The sequence below is a fragment of the Chaetodon trifascialis genome, chromosome 10, assembly GCF_039877785.1.
Source record: "Chaetodon trifascialis isolate fChaTrf1 chromosome 10, fChaTrf1.hap1, whole genome shotgun sequence".
Classification (NCBI taxonomy): Eukaryota; Metazoa; Chordata; class Actinopteri; order Chaetodontiformes; family Chaetodontidae; genus Chaetodon; species Chaetodon trifascialis.
In genome coordinates this window covers 12,151,585-12,174,965 of record NC_092065.1, presented here as the reverse complement: position 1 = coordinate 12,174,965, position 23,381 = coordinate 12,151,585, and the positions used below count along the sequence as shown (strand labels likewise).

Here is a 23,381-nt window from a genome sequence, read left to right as displayed (position 1 = left end):
TAGATAGATAGATAGATAGATAGATAGATAGATAGATAGATACTTTATTCATCCGCAAGGGAAATTCACAAATTCAAATGCAACAAATAATCCAAAAGCACAGCAAGCAAAGACTTAAAAGTTAAAATGTCCAGTGCAAACAGAATACAAGTACGAATGTTGTGTTATATGATGGAATTGTGAAATGTACTGTTTTTGGAGTTTGATATATTATATTAAAAGTGGCAATGGCAGGGTGGGTGGTTTTGTTAGGGGTCCATCAGGCCTCGATTTTTTGGTGTGTCAGCGGCATTGTTCCAGCCATGCCAGGCATTATGTGTTACATTTGATCATGCTGTAAGTCTGGTATTACCTGATGCTTTAAATACCTTGGTCTGACTGCAGATGCAATCATGGCAGCGTTTGTGTCGCTGCTGATCCACTGGACATAATGAACCCTTCTTTTTGGGGTACACGTAGCAGGAACGTCGGGCGGTCCATGGCACCGCCTCTCGTCTGTAAGACAACGTCGAGGGCTACTGTCACCCTGCTGAAGGAAAGGAAAACGAAGTTAACGCTAGTAGCTTGTAGCCTAGCTATGAAACCCTGCAGCAGCCAACCCTAGCTGGCACTCACTTACCGTTCACGGTTATCTAGCTATATAGCTAATTTACTAGAGCTGTGAAACATAACCGGATCCAATGGTAAGCGCACCCGTGCATCGATAAAGTGACGTGCTTACGAGCTTGACTAAAGGATGTGCGCGATAGCATGCTGCTAAGCTAAATTGCTAACTGGCTGTCTTGACTGCCGTTATGTAGCTACGGCTACGCTAACAGCGAAAACAACTTTCATATAGATCGGACTGTAAAGTGGTTGATTTTTTGTGACATTGGGGTCATATTACCCTGTGTGAAATGTTTATTTACCTATATAGCTGTGTGCTTATGCATGCCTTGGTACAGAATAGCTGTATAGACGTAAGACATGCAAACCTTGTTAACGTTTAGCTTGCTAGCTCAAGTTAACGTTAGCATAGAGGACATTACCCAGCTGTTGAACAGTTCTTGATCAGCTTGTAAAACATCTGTCTTATAATGACAAGCTGTGCCTGCAGTGCCCATGGTGTAACTTAAGTAATAAGCAAGATAACACACTGAATTAACTGTGTATGTGCTTCTGTAGGTTTATGACCCTGTGCAGCCATGGGTGACATGAAAACCCCAGATTTTGATGATCTTCTGGCTGCCTTTGACATCCCAGATGCCCCTGGGTTGGACGCCAAAGAGCCCATCCAGGGGAGTCACGAGGAGACAGAGAGTCAACTGAAGCACACAGGAATATGTCTGGATGATAGCTTATTGAGTAACCAAGCTGTCACAACAGCGGATATTCCTGCTGTAAGTGTTATTGTGAAAAACACAAGCCGCCAGGAGTCATTGGAAGGTTTTGGACCGGCATTGCAAAATGGATTCAGGGGACAAGAAACTGCCATTGACACTGCAGAGACAACTAACACTGGCTTTTCTAAATCATTTGCCTCTGCTTTGAATGGGGAGAGTTCAAGAGAGCTTCTGGGAAAGGCACCTTTTCAGCACAAACCTGGCGGAACGCCAATATTTTCCCAGTCACTTTCTCATTTTAGTCCCATCTCTAGTCCTGAGTCCGAAGACCCTCAGTGTAGTAGAGACGAAATGCATCCAAAAGAGAGACCCTGTTTCCCAGAAGCCTCAGTTCTGGTGGAGCCTTCATTCCCGGACAATCCAAAAAAACTGGATCTCAGCATGTTTGATGAGTGTCCAAAGGACTCTGATACTTCCAAGAATGTTCAGAGGAGCGGAGCAGGAAGCAGTAGAGGCCAGGAGCCCTCGGATATCTGTGTCAGCAATGAAACAGATAAAGCATCTAGAATACACAGAGCGCTTCTCCCGCCGAGCAGTAACCAGAACTTTATTGAGACCAACTGCAATACAGGAACCTCAATGGATGTCCCCACTCCTTATCCACTTGTAAAATCTCAAGCATCTAAATTATCCTCTTGCCTTGAGGCTCTGGTGGCTCTGAATGCTAGAAAAGATCCCAGAGAGTCATCAGCCGTCCACAATGACTGCATGAAAGCAAGCCCCAACGTGCCTATATCCCCACGCAGCCCCAGAAGCCCTCTTGAAACAGTGAAACGGTTAATGAAACCCTCTGACAGCCCTGTGAGCATCTGCAGTGATAGTAGTGGTAAAGCCTCCCCTGCAGTGGCTTCCGGGTCACCCCCTGCCATACCCAGGGTCCGAATCAAAACCATCAAAACCACGTCCGGGCAGATCAAGCGCACGGTCACCAGTGTGCTGCCAGATTCAGAGACAGATGAAGTTCATTCTGCATATGAATCCTCTCCATCACAGAGTATGATAAGTGAAGATTCTTACTGCAATATGTCTCCTCATCAGTCTCAAAGTGCAGCCGCTGACAGTATTATTCAGACTAAAGGTACCTCAGCTAGTACGTCTTCACCGAAAGTTTTACATAACAAATCGGAGTCTAACTCCAGGAGGTCAGGCACAATGCAGTCCACAGCAATATTCCATAATACTAGTGGTCCTGTCAAACGATCTGTTGCACATCAGGGGCAGAAACCAAAGAGAGGATCGACCACAGCAGGCCACACAACTAGTACAAACTTCCTTCCCAAAGCAATGCACTTAGCTAGTCTTAACCTGGTCCCTCACAGTGTTGCCGCTTCAGTTGCCGCACGGTCCTCCTCTCATCAACAAAGCCAACACACACTCTCCTCTACGGTGTACAGCACTGTCCCACTGGTGCATCAGGTCAAAACGGCCAAACCTTATCCTTGCACATCCACTCCCAACACAGCAGCAGGAACCTTAAACAGACTGTTGAACAATGCCAACCCTGTGCCTACATATGTGCCCAACCTGAACCCCCCTCCGGAGAGCAATATCAGCCTTCCACCACGCGGATACTGCTGCCTCGAGTGTGGGGACTCCTTCGGGGTGGAGAGGAGTCTTGTGTATCATTACAGCAGGAGGAGTGTTCACATTGAAGTAGGATGTATGCACTGCGCAAAGACAATGGTGTTCTTCAACAAGTGTGCCTTGTTGGCACACGCGCGAGAGCACAAGAACAGTGGCACGGTCATGCAGTGCACACAGCTCCATATGAAACCCATAGCAGAGGATCAAATGTTTGTGCCCCTGAGTAGTGAACCTGTGAACGCGGATTCTTACACCTCACCGTCACGCTCATCTAAAAACCAACCTGTCCTGCCCCTGTACCCAGACAATGTCATTCGCCACCGACTCCGATGTCTGGAGTGTAACAAGCAGTTACCAGACTACAAAGCGTTAGCAGGCCATTACCAGAGGCCATCAGAGGATGTGGAAGGACTGGTGAGTGGATGTTTTGTTGATATAAAGATTGGCTGGTGATTTTTGTTATTGTCAGCAATTCCAGTGAAATACCAAAGTTAACAATGTTCATCTCTTAACACTTTATGAAATCCTCAGTGTGTCTGTGGCTCTCAGCCCCAAGCCCATTTGTTCCTATTGAGACAAGCATTTTAAAAAAATAGTCATTATTATATAGATTTATTTTGTTTTTTAAAAAAAGGCTCACGAATGTCTTAAAACAGCTGGGCAGTGTATCTTTAAGCCAGGGTTACTCAAACAAAATTATTTTGCAGAGAAGTGCATTTTTAGGGACTATTTTTAGCTGTGGATTAAGACACATTTAGCACTCGAGTGATTTTTACAGCACAAGGATGGGGGAGTATGTGGGCTTGACTGAAAACAAGATAAACACATTCATTATAATGAATGATCATGGTGCCCAGTTAGCCTGTGGCTAACTTATGTGTTTTTAACCATTTTTGTACAGCACAGAGAAAAAGTCTGTGGCTAAGAGTATAACACTTGTCTTTAGGATCAATTCGTTGTTGGTTGCAGACTTTTAATTTGTTCACAATAAGAAAAATACACAACATTACCCAGCTTATCCTGTAAAGGTGCTGTAACCAGTATTTATGTGTTTTCCACGTTTCACATTTATCTTCATTTGTTTTGCTTTGTTTTCTAAAACAGATGTGTAAGGTGTGCTCCATGCTGTTACCCAACAAGTGCAGCTTCAGAGCTCACGAGCGCATCCACGCACACAAGTCCCCTTACTGCTGTCCAGAGTGCGGAGCGCTGAGTCGTTCTGCAGACATACAGAAGCACGTCAAGGAAAACTGTCTGCACTATGCTCGCAAGGCTTGGTACAAGTGAGTAAGCAAGCACAAAACGCAGGCCTTATTAAGAAATACAGTGCAGTGATGGCATGACGGTGGCATTATGTTTCCTTTGTTTTCAGATGTCTTCACTGTGATATGGTGTTCAAAACCCTTCAAGGACAAAAGACTCACATAGAGGAGAAACACTGTGAAGTCTTTTACAAGTGCTCCATCTGTCCAGTTGCCTTCAAGACCACTGACGGCTGTGAAGCGCATTTAAAAAATAAGCACAGTGCTGACAAGATGTCCCCTCAGTAAGTCAACCTGTCATTGCCTGGCTGGTAAAAGCTGTTTGTTTGTTTTTTACTGTTCATCTTAATGGTTTTCTCTTTCTTCTTCAGGTTAATCTTTAAGTGTTCGTGTGAGACGGTGTTCAAGAAAAAGCCTCTACTGTTTCAGCATTTCCACCAGAATGCCAACAAACGCGTTACGTGCGTCTTCAAGTGTCCAGAATGCAACTCGGTCTTTCCACAAAAGCAGCTGTTAATGCAGCACTTCAAGGTGAGCCCTGACTGTTTGTTGTTGTTGTTGTTGTTGTTGTTGTTTTAATAAAGAGGTGTTGTGTATGTTGTCCCTGCAGGTCTTCTGTTTGGCATGTGTTTTGGGGTTGGATTTGATTACATGTTATCTGTTTCTACGTTTATCTGGATAGTTGGTTACCTATTTCATACATGAAACTTGCATAATGAAAGCAAATAGCTGTAGGCTGCTAATTTACATTATTCCCATGGAAATTATGCAAAACAGATGTTTAACCTGAGGCTTCAGAAGCATTATTAACGTTTCCCAGCAGAACTCACCTGTTTTGTGAGCTTTTGCCACATTATTTAATCTGTAAAAAAAACATGCACATGATGTGGTAAGTCACATAGTTTGATAACACATGGTGAGTGTCAAGCTTGTTTCACCACACTGGTAAAAGAGCAGTTAAGTGAATATTCAGTGCTAGATAACCTCTGACCTTTGCGGTCATTGACATGAGGCAGAAGATTAAGTCGCTGCTCGCCATTTTTCTCATGTGTTTTCTGTTTCGCAGGACGTTCATGTAGGAAACATGACCGCAGAGATGGAGAACAGCAGTAAAGAAGCAGACAGTGCCGACTGGCCCCAGGATGCTCATCCTGTCCAGCAGCAGAAGAGCTACAGCCCTGTTAAACGCACAGATAGTCCTAGAAAGAAGGCTGAGCAGGACGCCCGACCTCGCGTGAAGCCCACCGGCTGGACGTGTGGCGAGTGTCTCCAGTGGTTCCCCGAACGGGACTCCTACGTTTCTCATGTAAAGACCACCCACGGAAAGGTGAGAATTCCCCATGATGAAATGAACACGTGTCCAACCAGAACATTAATGGCTGATGCTAGTTACCAAAAGTACTAAATAATGGTCACTCGTGTGTAGACAATGAACTCATTTGGTGTTTATGATTACCTCAAGTGCAGTTTAAATCAGCTGAAACCTTTTCAGTTCTCTGTAATGTTTGTTTGCTCTCACCTTTATTTCCTCGACAGTCAGTGAAGAGGCATCCATGTCGACATTGTGAGCAGTCTTTCAACTCTACCACCAGTCTGAGAAGACATATTCGCAGTGACCACGATGGAAAAAAGAAAATTTATACTTGCTGGTAAGATTTTTATCTTTGAAAATGAACCAGGACAAATGAACCAGGACATCCTTCAAATCTGTTTACGTTCTATGTTGTTTTTAACACAGGTATTGCACAGAAACCAAGACAGTCTTCACGACGAGCGTGATGCTGAAGAATCACATCAGTCTAATGCACGGAATCAAAAATCCTGATCTTAGCCAAATGCCAAAAACAGCCATCCAGGAATCAAAAGAGGCTTTGGGCAAGGTAGCTTAACTTTTGTTTTTTAACATTAACAACTGCAGGCACAAATCCAAGTGTTATGAAAATGACCTAAATATAAGTGTGTGACTTGTGTGATTTGTAGGGGCCTGTATCAGAAAGGCCGGCCGTGGACGCGCAGGAGGAGGGGTGGGATCGTACCTGCTCCGTCGAGGCTCCTTCGGCGAAGCGTCTGAAAACTCAGTACCGCTGTTCAAAGTGTGGTTTCGCCACAGACGACAGGACACAGTTCCAGCAGCACATACCACAGCATAAGACTGATGAAAACACTCCTCAGTGCCTTCACTGCGGCTTGTGTTTCACATCCGTGCTGTCCCTCAACAGACACCTTTTCATTGTTCACAAAGTCAAAGAAGAGGAGAGAGGGGAGGAAGGGCAGGAGGAGGAGGAGCAGAGCACGGACTGTAACCGAAAACTGAGCACTCAGGCTCAGACACAAGCAGTCTCTCTCCGGTAGCGAGAGCTGCCTCAGCTCCTCCTTTAAGCTGCTTTAATATCTTGAGTTTTCATGTGAAAGTTAGGGATGCTTGATGTTCTGCGTGGAGGTGGCACACAGTGTTTGGGCCTTTTCTCTCGAGCTCCTCAGAGGTTGTGCGGTATATTCAAGCAGATCCTTAACATTTAGTAAAGAGCAGTATTTTCATAAAGGAGAGGACAAATAAATATACATTTTCAATTGTTTTTATTTAACTTTGCATGTTAGTAATATATTCATCTTACCTTTCAGACATAACTGCACACATATTACAGACGATTTTTCCTTGTATCCCCCCCAACCTGTTTCATCCACCCTGACAGGAGACTCAGGAATGTCTGTTAGTTTTTAGGTCTGGTATTGATTGATGTAAGAGTGAAGGGATGGATTTTCGCCTTTGTTATCGGTCATTTTTAATTGCTTAAATGTTGTCTGACGTATTGGATGCGACACACTATTACCTGAATGGGATTCAGTTTGTATGACATGACATGTTGCAATGAATTTGCAGTTACAAAGCCAGAATTGTCTCTGTTTATTACAAAACATAGCAAAGTTCAATATTCATTGTAAAGCCGTGTTTTTTTTGGTAAAGAGTTATTTGAAAAGTATCCTGTGACATGAGATACAGGCGAGCTGCCTCGCTGGGCGAAGCCTACGGAAGTTAGGCTGCACATAAGAACGGGGCTTTGTTTTGACGAAGCATTCTGAAATGCTTTTGTTTTTATGTTCATTGAACATGTTTGATTGGTGGATGCATGTGTTCTGTCCAGATTTGGCCTTTTTTTTTTCTGTTTTGAATGAGTGTTCAGCGGAGACATGGAGAGGTATTGCATGTGTGGCACAGCAGTATTGAAAATACCTCAAATTGCCTGAAGTGTATTTTTCAGGCAAGTGGACAGTCAATGTTATGTCAAATCAGGGTACATTGTTTTGGATGATCCAGAGCAGGTGTGAAAGTGAAGTCTGGCGGCATACCGGAGATGATGTTTTAGAAATCAGGACCTGTTGACGTGAAATCGCTCGTGATTATAAGACGAGTCGGATCAGAGGAGTTTGTTAAACCATGATGGCTGAAGGTCTGCCCTCATGATGGTGGGTGCTCTCTGCTCACAGGTCTCGGTTTGTAAAGCAGCTCTTCTTGTTTTGTATTGAATACATGACAGTTCCTACCTCCATGGTTAATGGCAGTGATTGTTAAATGAAAGTATTTGAGGAGTTGCAGGTAATCTCAGTGCAATGTAAAAATTAGTAAATGTGTATTATCCCACATTATTCAATTTTATAAATTATTTTCGGAATGAAAGTAAGGCTATGTGGTCATATTGACTTGACTTGGCAAGTGAACTTTTCTATTTAAGTGCTATATGAGCTTTTTATTTCTCTGTTATCTTAAGTCCTTAAATTGCAGCCCTGCAGCTGTCAAACTGCACAGGCTGAGAAGAATGACTTGTTCTTTTGTTACACTCGTTGAAAGATATTTGTACTTTTGATACTGTGTACAATGAGGACTCGTATAGGAAAGTGTGTACATACAGTAGCCAATGAACTCTGGATTCACAGCATTTCTTAAGCCATTACATCTATTCAGCATGCAGTGGCCCATGTGCCTTGCTGTAATGTTTACGTTCAGTACTCACAAATAAATTGGTGCATTTAATTATATATCAGCTTTGTCTTTTGTGTGACCGACTGGCTTGTATATTTAAGTACCAGATGGGAGGGAGGAATGTATTTAATGGTACTGGGGTGTGATAATTAGGGGTTTTGCATTGAGGTCATTTACTTTACAATTCATAGCAAGTCAGAATGGCACGTCACTCCATTGTGCATCATTTGCCCAATAAGAGACCAACCACAGATGGATGACTTCATCTCATTAGAATATTAAGCCCATCCTCTCTGCGTATAACTGCCTGTCCCCAAAGTGACAGGAGAGCGGAGAGTTTAATTAAAGGGCAGCCAAATTGTGAAGAACCCGTTTGAGGAATGAAAGGCACTTTGACAAAGATCTGCCCAACAGGATTCCTGTTTTTTTTCATCCTGGTCTCCTACATTGCCATGACATCTTCAATGACTCTTAATTTAACTGAGCTGAGAAATAAAGTTTCAAAGATCAAGGTGAATCCCAGGGGGAATCTGTGGGCGACAGGTAAGAGAAATAGCATTACTCCAGTAATTTATTTCAGATTTTTCTCCTGTTTTTTCAAATACTGTTTACATTGAGGTTGTATTTTGTGTCAATTAAGGGCATTTCATGGGCAAGAAAAGTGTTGTGGATAGTTCCTTCATGGAGTCTGCCTTTGAAGATGTGAATGTCCCCACTGAAGTCAGAGGTGTTAGTCCTCGGTACCGAGGGGAAGACCTGCAGGCACTGCTCATTCAGATGTTAAAAACATCCCAACTAACACAGCAGAGACAGGAAATGTTAGTTTATCATTATTATTGGTAGTACTATTATAACTATTACTACTATTATTGTTATCATTATTATCTTTAACATTAACTGATTATTTCTTTCATCCATGTAGAGGAGGAGGAGATCCTGCTTGAGGAACATTTCAACCATCAGTTGTTACCATAGTGTGACAATGTGAAACCTCACTGATGAAGAGGAGAGTTGTAAAAGCTCTAATATAAATATGTTTACGTTTTTTAATGTGCTATGTTACACTGTATATGTATTTATAGAGCGCTGCTCTGTTCTTACCTCCAGTTATGAACCTGTTAATAAACTAGTGCTGAAAGCCACATCTGATTTGCTGCTTTTAACTTTTTTGTGGTTTGAAATATTATTTTTAAATTATTGAGTATTTAATTTCTATTAAAGTATTTTCACATAATCGTTAAAATATTATGTGGCTGATATGGAAGAATGGCCAAAATCAGCGTTAAAGCCAGTTATATACTGTATGTTGGCTCTGTGGTGCCTCCTGCTGGTGAGCGTAGGAATCATATCCGGGTGACGGGGCAACATGCTTTTCAACACATCTCAGGCTGACTTATTTAATACACTCAGTAGTTATGCCTCTGATAGTGATGTGTGGTTATCCCTGTAGTGGTAAAACACGAAGGGCAGAAGAGCTGAAGGTGTATTTTGAGCAGAACTGTGACCGAAAGGTCCACATTGTGGGAGATGGAGCCCTGGACGTTGAGAAAAACATTGTGTACGCAGGCAAGTTAAGCTAACATTAGCCATGTCTCCATTCACTTGCTTATTGCTCATTTGTTGCCGCTCTGCTTTTGTTATTGGTCAAGAGGCATGTTGGAAACTCCGCTTATATGTTAAATATCCACCAAACCGTTCATTTTTTTTTTTAAGGCAGTCGCATTATTTCACGCTGCTGGATGAGCAGCTTCGCGGTGAACTGAGGCTAACTTAACTGAGGAGGAAATGTGGTAAATAACACAGTTAACTAAAAAAAAAAAAAAAGATGCTGTTACTGAAGTATACATGTTGCTGTAATGTTGTTAAGTGTATGATCTACTCTATGTTAAACTAATAACTCGTGTACCACCGTGAATACGTGTGGTTATTCGGGTTTGCGTTAAATTAATAGAATTTTGAATGGAGTTTGGCGTGAGAGTGTCATCACTGACTGACAGTATGTTAAAGGCTCTTACTGCTAAACTACATCACTTACCAGGATTAGTCAATATTTTCCATACAGTATAAACTATACTTTTCTCCACTTCTTCAAATACAGATAACACTATTATACAGCAATAAGATTTTTTGAAATTATCAGAAACTGAATTAGTTGATTGATCAGCCGGAATGGCGACAACTTTGCCAACTTGATAAGCAAAAATGGCAAAAATTCACAGGTTCCAGCCTCTCAGATGTGAGAACTGGCTGCTTTTCTTTGTTTGAGCGTGAAATTCAATATCCTTTGTTTTCAGGCTGTTTTTCAGACAGTCAAGCCAATGAGCAGCTTGGGTCAGGAAAATTGTGAAGGGCATTTTTCATTATTTTCAGCAGTGTATCCATTAAGAAATTAATTGGCAGATTGATTGATGAAATCTTTCTTAGTTGGGAATTACACTTCTGCTGTTTAATATCAAAGTCACAATAGGAAGACGGGATTCCTCAGAAGTAACCTCACACTTCTGCTGTCATTTAACCTTGTTGGATCTGTTGCAGATTCCCAAAAGGAGAAAAATGTCAGAGCATCTCTGAAAGCTGAAGTAGAGAGGTGGGTTTTTCACGTTGCTTTTTGCATTAGAGACATCAGTGACGCTCTGCCATCGCAGCCAGTTTAACTTTTTTTATCTGGCGTTTAGGAAAGTCAACAAGGATCACATTGTCATTTTGGATTCATTGAATTACATAAAAGGTAAATCTTGCTAACATGCTATGCAGACTTTATATTTATATTTGATTTTGCCTTTAAAGTTGAAATACCTTACAGGGTACCGCTATGAACTGTTCTGTCTCATCAAACACGCACAGACACCACACTGTGTGGTAAGTGTACCTGTGAAATAACTAATGGATGTAGTATCTGAAAAATCTATTACCCAAACATTGATCATAGGCTTTCTTTTGACGAAGGTGTACTGTTTGACGTCAGATGAAGTGAGCTCCACTTGGAATGCCAGCAGAGATGCTGCTGAGCAGTACAACCAGGACATGTGAGTGAGCGGCTTCTACACATACGGTCAAAGTGCATGTCAGTCTCTGAAAGGACTGTCTTTACATTTGGATAGGCTTTGAAAATACCTTTATGTCTGTCATTGTCCAAAGTTTTGTTTGTGTAATTTGTCTGTCATCTGGTTTGTCTTTTGCAGCTTTGATGCATTAGTGCTGAGATTTGAAGCTCCAGACTCCAGAAACCGGTGGGACAGTCCTCTCTTCACCGTCCTCAAAGACGACACGGTCCCGTATGAGGCCATTTCTGATGCGCTTTTCAAAAGAAAAGCACCTCCTCCGAATCAGTCTACACAGAGTGTAAGGGATGTCCCTTACACATGTTTTTGCCTGTTTTTTGTTTGGTTTAACAGGCACACAGTGTTCAGTCAATGTAGACGTAAACTCTGTCATGCTGCCTTTTGACTGTCTGATGGTAAAAGCATCTTTTTCTCTGCAGCAACCTTTATCATCTTCAAACTTCTTGTACGAGTTGGACAAGATCACACAGGACGTGTTAATGGTATGTCTTCATATTTTTTTTTTCCTCTGTGGGAGGTTGTTTTTGCTGAAACCCGCCTGTCTTCCCTCATGACATGAACATGAATAAGGAATCAGGAACAGAGCGAGTGACAGCTTATCGGCTAATAGCGGGGAGCAGACAAACGCAACTGGTGAGATTATTGACGTTTCTGTTACAAGAGCCAGCTGCACAATGGAGGAATGGGAGGAGACTGGTTCTGCTGTCCAAAGGGCAGTAATGACGTTAGCTGTCTGCTACACCTGGTAAGAAGTTCTTGGCTCTAATGGGTTGTAATCACCAATGTGTCTTCCCTCAGTCAAGGTATTGGTGTGTGCATACAAATACCTTTGTATCCTCCTGTAATTATTTATCTACCTTTTGACGTGCCCATGTGATGACTTGTGTCTGCTAATTGCTGTTAGCCAATAAGAAATCACCCGCTCTGTTCCCTTAATAAGCTATTGAGTACACCTGTTAGTGGCCTGAACAGTTTCTTCTGTGTTGCATGTTCTTCCAGACTGAAGTCTGTATGGATGATGACATTTCCATCTTTGTAAACTATTTTTTAGGGCTGTAACAAACATAGTTTGAAGCTTCAAAGCCTCATTCGTAATGCTGACATTCGAATGCTGCTTTCAAATGCTTTTTTAATTATTTCTTGTTTCTTGATCATGTTAAATGTTTTCATTTATCAGGCTGGTGGAGGTTAGTTAGCTTATCTAGCTTACAGCCCCCGTCCTTTCTACAATGAGTGACTGTCAGTCACACTGAAATTTTGAGTAAATATAAAGCAGAAATCTGCTGTTTCTGTAGTAGCGTAATGTTGCAATAAGCCTAAGGGCGCAATTAGCATTTTATTATTATTTTATGCCTTTATTGGATTAGCCTGCTGCCTACACACATTTATGTTGACATTTATGTTACAGTAAGTAAAGAAAGTTGATTTAATAAATAAAGACGGCAGAGATTCAAAGCTTCTTTCAGGAACCTTGATAGAAGCTTTGGATGTAAAAACAGTTGATACTATTTTTGCACAAATTCCCTGTAAATGTACTTTTTTCATTTTCATTTTTTTCATTTTCGTGTTTCATAAAGGTTATGTGTTTTTTTTAAGGCAATTTTTAACGCACAGAAGACAAGTGTTCCCGGGGACCTCATCTCAGTTCCAGGAGCGACAGAAAAGATATCCTTTTTTTTTTTTTTTTGCACATTTACATGTCCACATTTTAGATTAGATACTATTAGTTTTGCTTCCATATGTGACGTCAGGAGTCCAGGTAGTAGTGATCTTTCGCAGCTAATGATGACAGTTCATGCCTACCTCCTGAGGAAAGTCATATTCGCTCACCAGCAGGAGGCAAAGTACTCCGTATGAAATGACATATTAGATGGGGAAGGTTCATGAATGCCTGTCCATCAAAGAACTGAAATGAAAAGCACAGCAGACGATCACTTTAAAGGTTAAAGGTTTTGCCTGTAATAACGTACTGTGGGATATGTATGGAGGAGAGAAACCAAATTACATAGATAAGTGGATTTTTATTGGCAGCTGCACCATTTCAGACACTTTGATTTTCTCCTTTGAACATGTTGGTTCAAGCTGAGACAGACAGAGCTGATCAGGTTCTGTGCTGGTCAGCCTTTAATGACAGGTGCATAATTTGAATTTGAGATTACATCAGTAACATTCAGTACCTTGTGTTGTTTAATTGTGTTGTTTCCCTGAAAGGTTAAGATGTGATGCTGTGACCTTCAGATGCCTTTGGTCAGTTAATTATCACTTCTTCAGTATTCAGTGCTGTAGGAAACGTGAGGCGGGGTAACGGTTTGCAGGCACAAAGACTTCAACTCATACGACCTTAACCTGACGTTCAACATCGAGCTCACCAGGAGCATCAACATGGCGGAGCTGAGGAAGTTGCGGCGCCAGTTCATCAGCTACACCAAGATGCACCCAACAGGGAACACCGGACACATCTCCAACATGTTTGTGCAGTATTTAAATAAGAGCCTTCACTGAGATTTTATAGCAATGGTTTCATGTTTCTTTTATTTTCTGTTACAAATAAATAATTTAAATATTTGTCGTTTGTGGGTTATTGCCCGTTTTTGAGTGATTCAGTTGGAAACATTTAATGAGAAAAATCTGAATGAAATTTGAAATCGCCTGATGAGAAGCAGTCATTTGTATATTATGTACAAATTAATTTCAAGGCGCGGCAAGCACAATAGCTGTGAAGCCGAAGACATGCGTGATAAAAACGTCTCATTTCAAGGTCCGTTTATCCTGCGTTTCCAAAGCTTTGAGCCACATCTTATGGCCTTCCTCAGCAGATGGGGCTGCTCATTTGTCATGGAAACATCAAGGGAGTAGACCTTGTGTTGAGATTTGCTTTTTGCTGCAGCTAGATGTTATTTCCAAGGTCAAGACTGAACCTGAATGTTTACTGCTAATTATCATTCCTGGCCTCCACATGCATGTAGATAATCAGTAAATGCATTTTTTGCTGAGTCATTTTCTTTAATGATCTCCACCTTCAGGTCAGGCTTGAACATGTTCAGTCAAAGCTCAGCACTCTGAGTACAAGTTAATGTGAACTCCATGTGTTGAACTTGACCTCTTGGTGACAGGCCCGACTAATTTTCTTGTTCAAAAGCTCCTTGTTCCTTTGTGGAATTTGTAAGGAAAATATTGCTGATTTAAGGCTCTTTCAAGGATTTTGAATTATGTAAGGAGATTGTGAGAAGAACAGCAAGTTGCAGGAAGTTCTTGCTTTGCTTGCAAATATTGTTGATGACTGGATTGGAATGACTTGAATGAAGTGTTATTATGCACATAATGCATGGAGAATAATGTATTTAACGACTTATTCCATGTAACACAGGAATTATAGTGGGAGGATCTTGGTTTTATTGAATCAAACACCATAAAAAAAATACAACTTTTGTATTGTTTTTCACAAGTTTAGGCACACTGTCCACTGAGAAAGCAGCAAAGAAGCCCTGGTGGAGCAACTAAGAGGCAGTGTGACAAAATTAAAGACAATAGCATTTAAACACACTGGATTTCACAAAAAGGCTGAGCGTGCAGTATTTACAGATTTGCATTCACTTGTTATTATCTTCAAATAGTTTTTTTCTTCAGAGGAACAGCTGTGCCAAAGATTCTGTCCCAGTGGCTGAAGAAAGGAGCGTAGTTACTGCTCGGCTTCTGGTGGTGCATGTCGTGAGCCGGCGCGCCGCCCAGCAGACCGAAAGGCACCAGGTGGTTGAGGGTCCAAGGCAGGTCATAGCCTATGTGGTCCTCCACTGACATCCAGATACTGAAGACTGTGATGCACCATGTGGTCAGTGGGTGGCACTTTAAAATAATTGGGTCCTGGTTGCTCCAGAATCCAACAGTCATCAGTTCTGGGATGCTGAGCTGCTCAGTCGACCAAGAGAAAGGCGCCATGTATTCATGGTGGATTGCATGGATCCACCGGTAAAGCTGTGGATTCTTGTGATGTATGAAATGCCAAATATAGTACTGAGTGTCAAAGAGGAGAAGCACAGCCAGCCCACCTACGAATACCTCATATAGAGTTGGAGCATCCTGTGGCAGGGTTGGTGTGGGCAGGATGAACATGCTAATTATCACAGCTGGCAGAACAAAGAATACGTGGTTATACAGTGCTGTCATGAAGCTTTTAGCCATCATCCTGACCGTTGGCTGCCTGTCTGGTTGGATCTTGTACTGATAGAATAAAGGCGCTCTTTCTCCCAAGATGTCCAGCGCAGCAAAAGGTATGCTGAAGACAAAATAGCTGGAGAAGGCGAGCAGGACAGGGAAAAAAGGAGATGAGATGAGAGGCAGGTGGTGAAAAAGCAAGTAATCCCAGAACGGCTGCAGGAGACGGCCCGAGGCCCTGGAGGGCAGGAGCTGCAGAGGGAGCTCACTGATGTTCATCATCTCACTGAGGTGCCACTGAAGGCTGCTGCTGCTGCTGCTGCTGCTGCTGCTGCAAGGTGCAGGATCAAGAAAAAGTTCTGCCTTTATATAGTGGGGTTCAACAGAAGCTGCTTTCTCTCAATCAGAACAGACCAGCAGGTCCCCCCACCCCCACCCCCCCAGCAGCTCAATGTCAACCAGCAGACCTTCACAAGAAGATTAACAGAAACATTCAAGAACATGTGGTAGCCTCAACAAACTGATAAGCTTTAACTCTATGAACTAGTGCAAAACTAAACATTTTTAATGCATGGAAAGAGGAGAAAAAAGAGAAATATGCCCAAATATTTGTTTTATTACCAAAATTGCAGAATAGATTTTCATTTTATTTTCCATAAACATCTCAACATCTTAAAATTAAAACACTAAACAATCACTTCATTTAATGTTGATCTAACATGGTGTCAAAACATCTCAGGGGAATTTGGACCACCTGATGCTTCATAAAATAGTCAGTCCTAACTCTGCATTTTGTATTTTTGATAACTTAAAACAGTTATTGCACTGTCCATTCTACAGATGGATTGCAATGCTGGAAATCTTGAAATTTAACAGATTACCTTTTAATACGATCTGTAATCTGATCAAATCACCTCCACACATTTCTCCTTTGCAAGTTCTGTCTATCCTATTAAATGTAATAACTTCAAGTTAAACCTTGATAAATGTGCCGGATTTGAAAACAAACCAATTCCATCTACATTTAATCTTCAGATCAAATATATTAACACTGTTTCACAGTGAATGATCATAACAACATGATTTATTGGGAGAAAATGGCAATTTCATTGAAGTCATATAGTGAATTACATAGTGTTTTCACAGATTAAGGCAATGATGCTCTTCTTCTTCTTCTTCTTCTTCTTCTTCTTCTTCTTCTTCTTCTTCTTCTTCTTCTTCTTCTTCTTCTTCATCTACTTCTTATCACTGGCTGCTTTCCTTGAAACAGTTTTATTGGTGTTGGCATATTTTTGTCGATCATTTCTGAAGTGAGAGAAAAAACAAACAACCTTTCAACCAGTTTTTCAATGAATAAAATGTTCCCACTGCTACCACTGTGTTGTGTTGTGAATTACAGTTTAAGCTCCACTTTTGTCTCGGTGTATTATAACATTACATGACAACATAATGGTATCAGTCTAAACGTGGTTGGGGGGGGATGTACCTGCCCATTTTGACTTTGTTTCTGCATCCCAGTCCCCCCTCCCAGTGGCTGGTGCGTGTACCTTTCGTCATCATGCTTCCACAGCTGATGCAAGGCTTTCTGTTACTGTAAGACTGCAATAACAAACAATGCAGGGCTAAAATGTTAAAGTCTAACATCAGCATGTATGTATTCCTGTTTCTTGCTGGAATCAAATTTAGTAGCTTTTAATTAAGGATTGAAATGACTCGGTCAAGACAGCGCATATGCACCTCCAGCACTGCCTCTCTACGTTTCTCACTCCTTTAATAATTACAATAAATATAAGTACTTAAGTCTATACACGGCACCTCTAAAATCTAATATTCACAGCTCACTTGTTCTTTGGCACAGTAACCACAGATCATCCTGGTGGCCAGTTCCATGGGGTGGTCCTGGTCCTCATCGTGGCACACATCACAGGGGTAAGCCCGGCCACAGCAGGGAAACCTGAGGGCAGTCAACGTCGCAAAGGTTTTGTGATATTCTACAAGTTCTTCTCAGAGCTTCCATGCCAGATTTGTGAAATGAGACAGTGACAGTGACGATACCTCAGCCAGCGATGGCTCTGTTTGTAATGTTTGCACGCTCCTTTTTCTGGCAGTGGCTTCCCCTTTTGCACAGCAGGATCTCTGATCTTATAATTAACAGCAAATGCACATGAACCTGCAAGAAAGGGGGGAAATAATCACATTAGATTGGCCTGTCTGGTCTGTTTAGGTACAGCAAACATTTTTCATATGCTTAATGCTCATATTTAAAAGGGTTTGTGCACTGTGTGTATCCTTTTAAATAACTGTGAGGTAAGTGGTCAGAGAGCCAACTGTGGCAGTTTGTTGTTGCAAGACCTTAAACCTTTGCTGATCCTTTTGATAGCAAATGTAAGTGAGCTCTAACCTGTTTTGTTGGCGCGAGGCTGAATGTACTGGAACCTTGTGCTGTCAGCCAAAATGCTGAGTTTGCTGTGGCAGTGTTCACAATTAAACTCCTTTGTTTGACCATAGGAAAGATTCTGAGGAAAATTACAGAGAAAAAAATTAGTTCAGAATGTTTTCATCAGGACATTTAATGCAGCTGATTTCCACATAAAACAGATGTGTGGTGTTAAGCAGGACATCCTTTATCACCTGCACAGGACAATCCTGAGAGCAGCTGAGGCAGCCCACAATGAGGTCACACTCCTGGAGCACAAGGTCAGCAGGTGCAGCATTGTGAAGGTCCAGGTATCCCAGGACATCGCTGTAATGGTGCAGCATGCAGGGCCTGAACGCAGCATTGATGCTTGCGCTGCACTTGTCACACTGAGCCGTGCAGGGTGTCCTTCCAGTCAGCGTCAGGTCTGCAGTTACCTTACACCTGCAGACAGTCGACATACAGTCAAGCTTTCATTGCTGGTCCTGACTAAACAAACTAATTTGTGTTTGTGGCATTGAGCTCTTCTTTCCTTACCTGTTACATTGAAGGCAAACTGTGATTTGTTGGGCCACTACAGTGGCTGTGTTCTCTCCCAGCCTCAGTCCCAGCAGCTTCACCTCTGTGCCTCTGCGAGGATCACTGATCTTGATGTTCTCCACCAAATGACTGGCCTCCTCCTCTTTCTCCTGCTCCTGCCCTTCATCACAATCTGATCCCTCCCGCTGCACTAACTTCTCTCCCTCCATTCTCCTCTCACCTTCTGTCTTCTCCCATTTCCCCTCATCCGCATCAGCACAGGCAGGGTCAGATAAGCGATCCGTCCCTGATTTTTCACACACTGCTGCCTGGAGCTCCTGGTATGATATAAACTGCAATCCAGCTTTTTCCAAATCAGTGTCTTTTTTCAACTGCAAAAACATTCAAAACAATAGGAAATCATATTATCAGCAGGTATTTACAGGTAATTTCATTTAACTAAAAGGGTAAAAACATGATAACATTTCATAATCTCCTGTCCGTGCAGGTTGTGGTCTCACCTGCCTGGCCCCTTCAGTGAAAAGTCTCTCCAAACTGCGATCGAGCCAGCGAAGAAAAGGCCGGAAGAGCAGCTCTACCTTTCCAAGAAGCTGATTGGTTGCATGCTTAGCTTGAAGCCACTCCAATGATGCTTGCTGTACATGTCTATATGGCCAGAGATTTACAGAAACGTTAATGCAAAATGACTCTAAACATTAAATGTTTAAATAAAACTGCACATGCTTTTACCTCTGCATTACCAGCGGCAGATCCTGGTCCATCGGTATGTCCAATGTGAAAATCTAAAACACACCAAGGTGATGAGGAACTGATCTTTCCATGTCAACCATTTACTGTGTAGTTTAATTACATGTGATGTAAATGGAAGCAGTGGTCTTTACCTCCTGGGGGTAACTGTCTGGGAAGCTCACCATGATGTCAATTGCTTTCAGATCAAAAGGCTAGAAGTAAAAATGCAGAGTTAACATATTTCCAGATACTACTGTGGTGTCAGTTTCATCTGTGGAACCTATGATCAACCCAAAGCATGAAAAAGGTAATTCATTACTGATTTACATGAAAATACATGGGTTAGTGGCTAAGAAACACCATAAGGGGATGGTGGAATACCAAATTAATCCTTCTAAAATACTTGTTGTCAAATGAGCCAAACTAGCCAAGTTTTAATCACTGCTTTACCCCATTTCCTCTTTAACAAATAGGCTTAATTTAATCTCAGCGGTGCAGTTTAATTGATACAAATCCTGTTATCCTGTACGAATTAACAACTACACCATCACACTAACATAATCATGGGCGCTGTCACTCTGTGTTGATCAGTTAAGGAGTTCACAAATGAAAACTGTGCTGTGCTGTACTATAGAAGTCATATGTGGGTGGATTTAAGATCTAAACTCTCAGGTGAGGAGAAGAGAAAGAAGGTAGAAGAAAATGTTTACCCAGTCTGGGTCAGTGGCCTCGACTGTTGCCCTGTAATAAGTCAGTTTGCCATCACTTCTTTCCTGAATAATCAGCTGATCTTTGGGAAAACGCTTCTTCAACTGCTTGATCTCAGTGTCTCGTAGCTGCTTCTTGGCATCCTCTGTCAGGTCGCAAAGCTTGACCTCCTGGAGGATGCTGGGACGGGGTACTGGTGGCATCCTTTGGGCGGGTCTTCCGTAATTGCCAGGAACAGCCCTGTCATCCAGTGGGGGTAATTGTGGTGGATGCCAGAAGCGGCATCTGTCTTCCATGGTGCAGTGGCCTGAGATAAAGTAGCGACATGGGCGCCGGCTGACTGTGGGAGGTGGCCTGTGCCCAACATTTCCTCCAGGGGCCTCTGAATTTGGAGATGTGATGTCTGATTGGCCAGGTGTCCTGATGGTTTCCTTCTCAAGAGCTTTGGCATCATCTCTCACGTGTAGGAATCTGCATTTCTTGCCAAAACTGCAGTGTTTTCCTTGAGAGAAGAAGCGACAAAGCTGCTGTGTATGAAGCACAGGCTCTGATTCATCTGTCTTGTCGCCCTCACCATCCGCCATTGTTATTAACACCTGGATGAATGGAGTAACACAGATTGTAGAGATTTAAGTGCTTCTTTGATATATATGAAATTCTCCATCAATTACCATAGATACCATATTTTGATACAGCCAATCAAATCAAGTCTCTTCTTCACCTGCACTCTAACAGCTGCTGTCAAGCATACACAAAAAAGCCCCCTTCAGGAAAAGACAAAAAACCTCACATATTTAATGGTGTATCTGATGGACGTTAACCTCTTTTACAGCTAAACTTGGATGGTCTAGCTATCTAAAAAAAACAACCCAGTTTTGTTGAAATTGGTTTCCTACATTTGGCATACACAAATAGACAGGGGTCGTCTCATCATCCGCATCATCTTTAATTGTTTTTAAGTAGGATTACGTTACCCCCTAAAAGTAGACTGTTTAGTTGTTCACACTTTGCTCTAATGTTAACCAGCCCAGTATTCACTATGAGCACTAAAAAGACAGCCATTAGCTTAACTTTACGCACAGCTGTAAGGGACAAGTGTCTCTTCCGACTCAATTCAGAATAAGTTAATTATTGTTGGAAGATGGCGTTACCTGAAATAAACACAAGGGTCCGCGTAAAGGTTTATTCCGTGTATTGAGAAGAATTAAAAAGTAGCTTGAACTGCTAACTGTCAAGTGATGCCGTTACGTGCTACAGGAAACGTGCGTATTAAAGAACAGCGAAGTAGTTTTGCGTCATCGCGTACGACGAAAAGTTCCGATTCGCTTGGGAGAACAATCGGGTCCGTGAGGCGATCATGTATTAAGGTTATAGGGATTATAGTCATAGTTACAGGCTGTCGAAAAGTCCCGGTGGATATAAATCTTTTTTCGCCCTCTACAGTTTGGGAGGGTCAGTGCACTTCTCTCCTCAGGTTCAAAGTTCATTTATTATTTATTTGTAAAGTAAATAGTAAACAGTCTCACTATACATGGTTTATTGAATAACTACTCTGGATTTCAATCATATCACATTATCTTTATCAGCAGATGGAGTTTGCCCAGTCATGATGTTGGCTTGAAATTCTTGATGTGGGAAGACAATTACACCACAAGTCCAATTCAGTAGGAAAACTAGACCTTTTGATTGAAAGCTCCAGAGCAGCTACTGAATGGACCTTGTGGTGAGATTGTTTTCTCAACACTTTTTTCATCTCTGTGTGGGCCTGTTGAAGTAAGTTTTAAACATCAGAATAATAAAAATGAAAGCTGTTGTACTTTATTATACATTTAACATTGACCTTATATACACATATAATTGCATTTTGTATATTTTATGCTAAATATTGTCCAGATTGTGCACTTGGTTCACATTCAAACAGACCTGCTGTTAAAATCTGGACTGCATCAGTTCAAGTGCTCACCTGAACACACCAAAGAAACATATATGTGCTACATATTTTTAACATTTTTTGCATTTTGCATTCTTTTATTCTATTTTCATTTTTATAAAAAAAAAAAAAAAAAAAAAAAACATGACTTGTAAAAATATTCCTTTTTCCCTTTTGGCATCCTCATCATGTTTTTGTGTCAATTTTATTTGTAAAGCACATTTCATATGGAAACCATAGACTCAATGTGCTTCAGGATAAAAGCAAGATGGTAATACATTTAAAATGCATAAAGCAGAGATAATGTCTTAAAACAAACAAACACACATAAAAGGCTAATTAAAAGCTTGTGAGAACAGATATGTGCTTGTGTATCAGTGTAAATGACAAAGATACAGCACTAACAAAAAGTTTGAGAGAGTTAAGTCACACTTTTTTTAAATAATTTTCCATGCTGAACAATTCATCATGTGTAAAGCTATATGTTACCGGTTACCCAGAATGTATGAATAATTTGTTGCACTGTTGCACCTGTCTGTTACTTGACACTACACAGTGAGCAAAACACAAGCAGACTCTCATGGAAAAAAGTCTTTACCATAGCTGCTGTTGCTGGCTGAAACTTCTACATTCCTCTGGCATTTATAAGATATTCACCTTCAGGATGTATCTTGAAGACACCAGCGTAGATCTTTGGATAAGATGTTTAGGAAATAACTCTTTGCTGCAGCCTCTGTGGGACAGCCTAAAGCTCAATTACAGAGAGTATTTGAGATCTCCTCTCTTTCCCATTGTTCTGACTGTGTCTTCCTACTTCGTTTTGTGCCTCCCTCTCCTTGTTTGCGACATCATGGGAGACAGGTGGACATGGGTCCAGCAATTCAAGATCCAACCCAGCCGTCGTCCGACAGCCTCTACACTGCTGCACTGTGCAGGTGTTACCTTGTACAACCATGTGTTTCTTGTGCTCCCAGCATCTGTGGCCCAGTGGACATGGAGGCCACCTGTGGACCTGCCGGACCAGGCCCCGTCCCTGCTGGAGCTGATTGCTGGTGTGATAGGCAACCTGCTGCTCTTTGACTTCCAGTACTTCATCTGGCACCTGCTCCATCACAGGATCCGCTGGCTGTATGTCACTTTCCATGCCATCCATCATAACTACTCATCTCCCTTTGCTCTAGCCACTCAGTGTCTTGGCGGCTGGGAGTTGGTCACAGTGGGCTTTTGGACCACACTGAATCCTGTGATCCTGAGATGCCACCTACTCACCACATGGACGTTCATGGTGTTGCATGTCTACGTTTCTATAGAGGATCACTGTGGATATGATTTCCCCTGGTCCACATCTCGTCTGATACCTTTTGGCATCTATGGAGGGCCCAGCAAACATGATGTGCACCATCAGAAACCCAACACCAATTTTGCACCACACTTCAGCCACTGGGATAAAATATTTGGCACGCATGCTGACTTCAGCTTCTCTACTGCTGTGAAATAGAAGGCTTTAACACTACTGGTAGCAGCTGTGTCCTTTTATGTGTTTTTCAAAATTATATGGATATTAAGATGTGAAGAAAACCCTATAACTTTTCTAAATCTTAAATTTTCCTTCACACACAAATGGAACCATGTAACTG

General features: G+C 41.9%; 5 protein-coding genes across 5 annotated transcripts; 3 read left to right on the top strand and 2 right to left on the bottom strand.

The window, feature by feature from the left end:
• The first annotated feature begins 517 nt into the window (after positions 1–517).
• On the top strand, positions 518–8,263 carry znf592 (zinc finger protein 592). Its single transcript, XM_070972392.1, has 9 exons — positions 518–683; positions 1,165–3,380; positions 4,071–4,249; positions 4,339–4,512; positions 4,600–4,759; positions 5,295–5,555; positions 5,765–5,877; positions 5,967–6,108; positions 6,209–8,263. The coding sequence occupies exons 2-9, from the start codon at positions 1,185–1,187 to the stop codon at positions 6,578–6,580; spliced, it is 3,597 nt and encodes a 1,198-aa protein (XP_070828493.1). The 5' UTR covers positions 518–683; positions 1,165–1,184; the 3' UTR covers positions 6,581–8,263.
• A 1,309-nt stretch (positions 8,264–9,572) lies between these two features.
• Positions 9,573–13,834, top strand: kti12 (KTI12 chromatin associated homolog). Its single transcript, XM_070972322.1, has 9 exons — positions 9,573–9,773; positions 10,743–10,794; positions 10,883–10,935; positions 11,011–11,066; positions 11,154–11,233; positions 11,390–11,549; positions 11,689–11,751; positions 12,866–12,936; positions 13,630–13,834. The coding sequence occupies exons 1-9, from the start codon at positions 9,623–9,625 to the stop codon at positions 13,769–13,771; spliced, it is 828 nt and encodes a 275-aa protein (XP_070828423.1). The 5' UTR covers positions 9,573–9,622; the 3' UTR covers positions 13,772–13,834.
• A 995-nt stretch (positions 13,835–14,829) lies between these two features.
• On the bottom strand, positions 14,830–15,718 carry ch25hl1.1 (cholesterol 25-hydroxylase like 1, tandem duplicate 1). Its single transcript, XM_070972677.1, has one exon. The coding sequence runs from the start codon at positions 15,701–15,703 to the stop codon at positions 14,876–14,878; it is 828 nt and encodes a 275-aa protein (XP_070828778.1). The 5' UTR covers positions 15,704–15,718; the 3' UTR covers positions 14,830–14,875.
• Positions 15,719–16,018: 300 nt separating this feature from the next.
• LOC139337616 (uncharacterized) lies at positions 16,019–21,085 on the bottom strand. Its single transcript, XM_070972296.1, has 12 exons — positions 20,966–21,085; positions 19,817–20,410; positions 19,259–19,318; positions 19,107–19,159; positions 18,878–19,022; positions 18,375–18,748; positions 18,053–18,281; positions 17,823–17,937; positions 17,477–17,591; positions 17,264–17,375; positions 16,908–17,020; positions 16,019–16,726 (listed from the first exon to the last, which is right to left on the bottom strand). The coding sequence occupies exons 2-12, from the start codon at positions 20,396–20,398 to the stop codon at positions 16,657–16,659; spliced, it is 1,968 nt and encodes a 655-aa protein (XP_070828397.1). The 5' UTR covers positions 20,399–20,410; positions 20,966–21,085; the 3' UTR covers positions 16,019–16,656.
• Positions 21,086–22,408: 1,323 nt separating this feature from the next.
• ch25hl1.2 (cholesterol 25-hydroxylase like 1, tandem duplicate 2) lies at positions 22,409–23,242 on the top strand. Its single transcript, XM_070971909.1, has one exon. It carries the CDS (start codon positions 22,409–22,411, stop codon positions 23,240–23,242), a length of 834 nt encoding a protein of 277 aa, XP_070828010.1.
• Positions 23,243–23,381: the final 139 nt, after the last annotated feature.

What these genes read in the sequence shown, in the direction of transcription:
- ch25hl1.1 (XM_070972677.1), bottom strand. Translation starts at nt 15,703, where the DNA reads ATGATGAACATCAGTGAGCTCCCTCTGCAGCTCCTGCCCTCCAGGGCC.
- kti12 (XM_070972322.1), top strand. Translation starts at nt 9,623, where the DNA reads ATGCCTCTGATAGTGATGTGTGGTTATCCCTGTAGTGGTAAAACACGA. An exon ending in CTGAAAGCTGAAGTAGAGAG is followed by an intron (nt 10,795 to 10,882) that starts GTGGGTTTTTCA and finishes TCTGGCGTTTAG; the next exon opens with GAAAGTCAACAAGGATCACA. An exon ending in CCAGGAGCGACAGAAAAGAT is followed by an intron (nt 12,937 to 13,629) that starts ATCCTTTTTTTT and finishes GACGTTCAACAT; the next exon opens with CGAGCTCACCAGGAGCATCA.
- ch25hl1.2 (XM_070971909.1), top strand. Translation starts at nt 22,409, where the DNA reads ATGTATCTTGAAGACACCAGCGTAGATCTTTGGATAAGATGTTTAGGA.
- znf592 (XM_070972392.1), top strand. Translation starts at nt 1,185, where the DNA reads ATGGGTGACATGAAAACCCCAGATTTTGATGATCTTCTGGCTGCCTTT. An exon ending in GCTGACAAGATGTCCCCTCA is followed by an intron (nt 4,513 to 4,599) that starts GTAAGTCAACCT and finishes TTTCTTCTTCAG; the next exon opens with GTTAATCTTTAAGTGTTCGT. An exon ending in AAGAAAATTTATACTTGCTG is followed by an intron (nt 5,878 to 5,966) that starts GTAAGATTTTTA and finishes TTTTTAACACAG; the next exon opens with GTATTGCACAGAAACCAAGA.
- LOC139337616 (XM_070972296.1), bottom strand. Translation starts at nt 20,398, where the DNA reads ATGGCGGATGGTGAGGGCGACAAGACAGATGAATCAGAGCCTGTGCTT. An exon ending in TCACTGAAGGGGCCAGGCAG is followed by an intron (nt 18,749 to 18,877) that starts GTGAGACCACAA and finishes ATGTTTTTGCAG; the next exon opens with TTGAAAAAAGACACTGATTT. An exon ending in AACAAAGTCAAAATGGGCAG is followed by an intron (nt 16,727 to 16,907) that starts GTACATCCCCCC and finishes CTCTCACTTCAG; the next exon opens with AAATGATCGACAAAAATATG.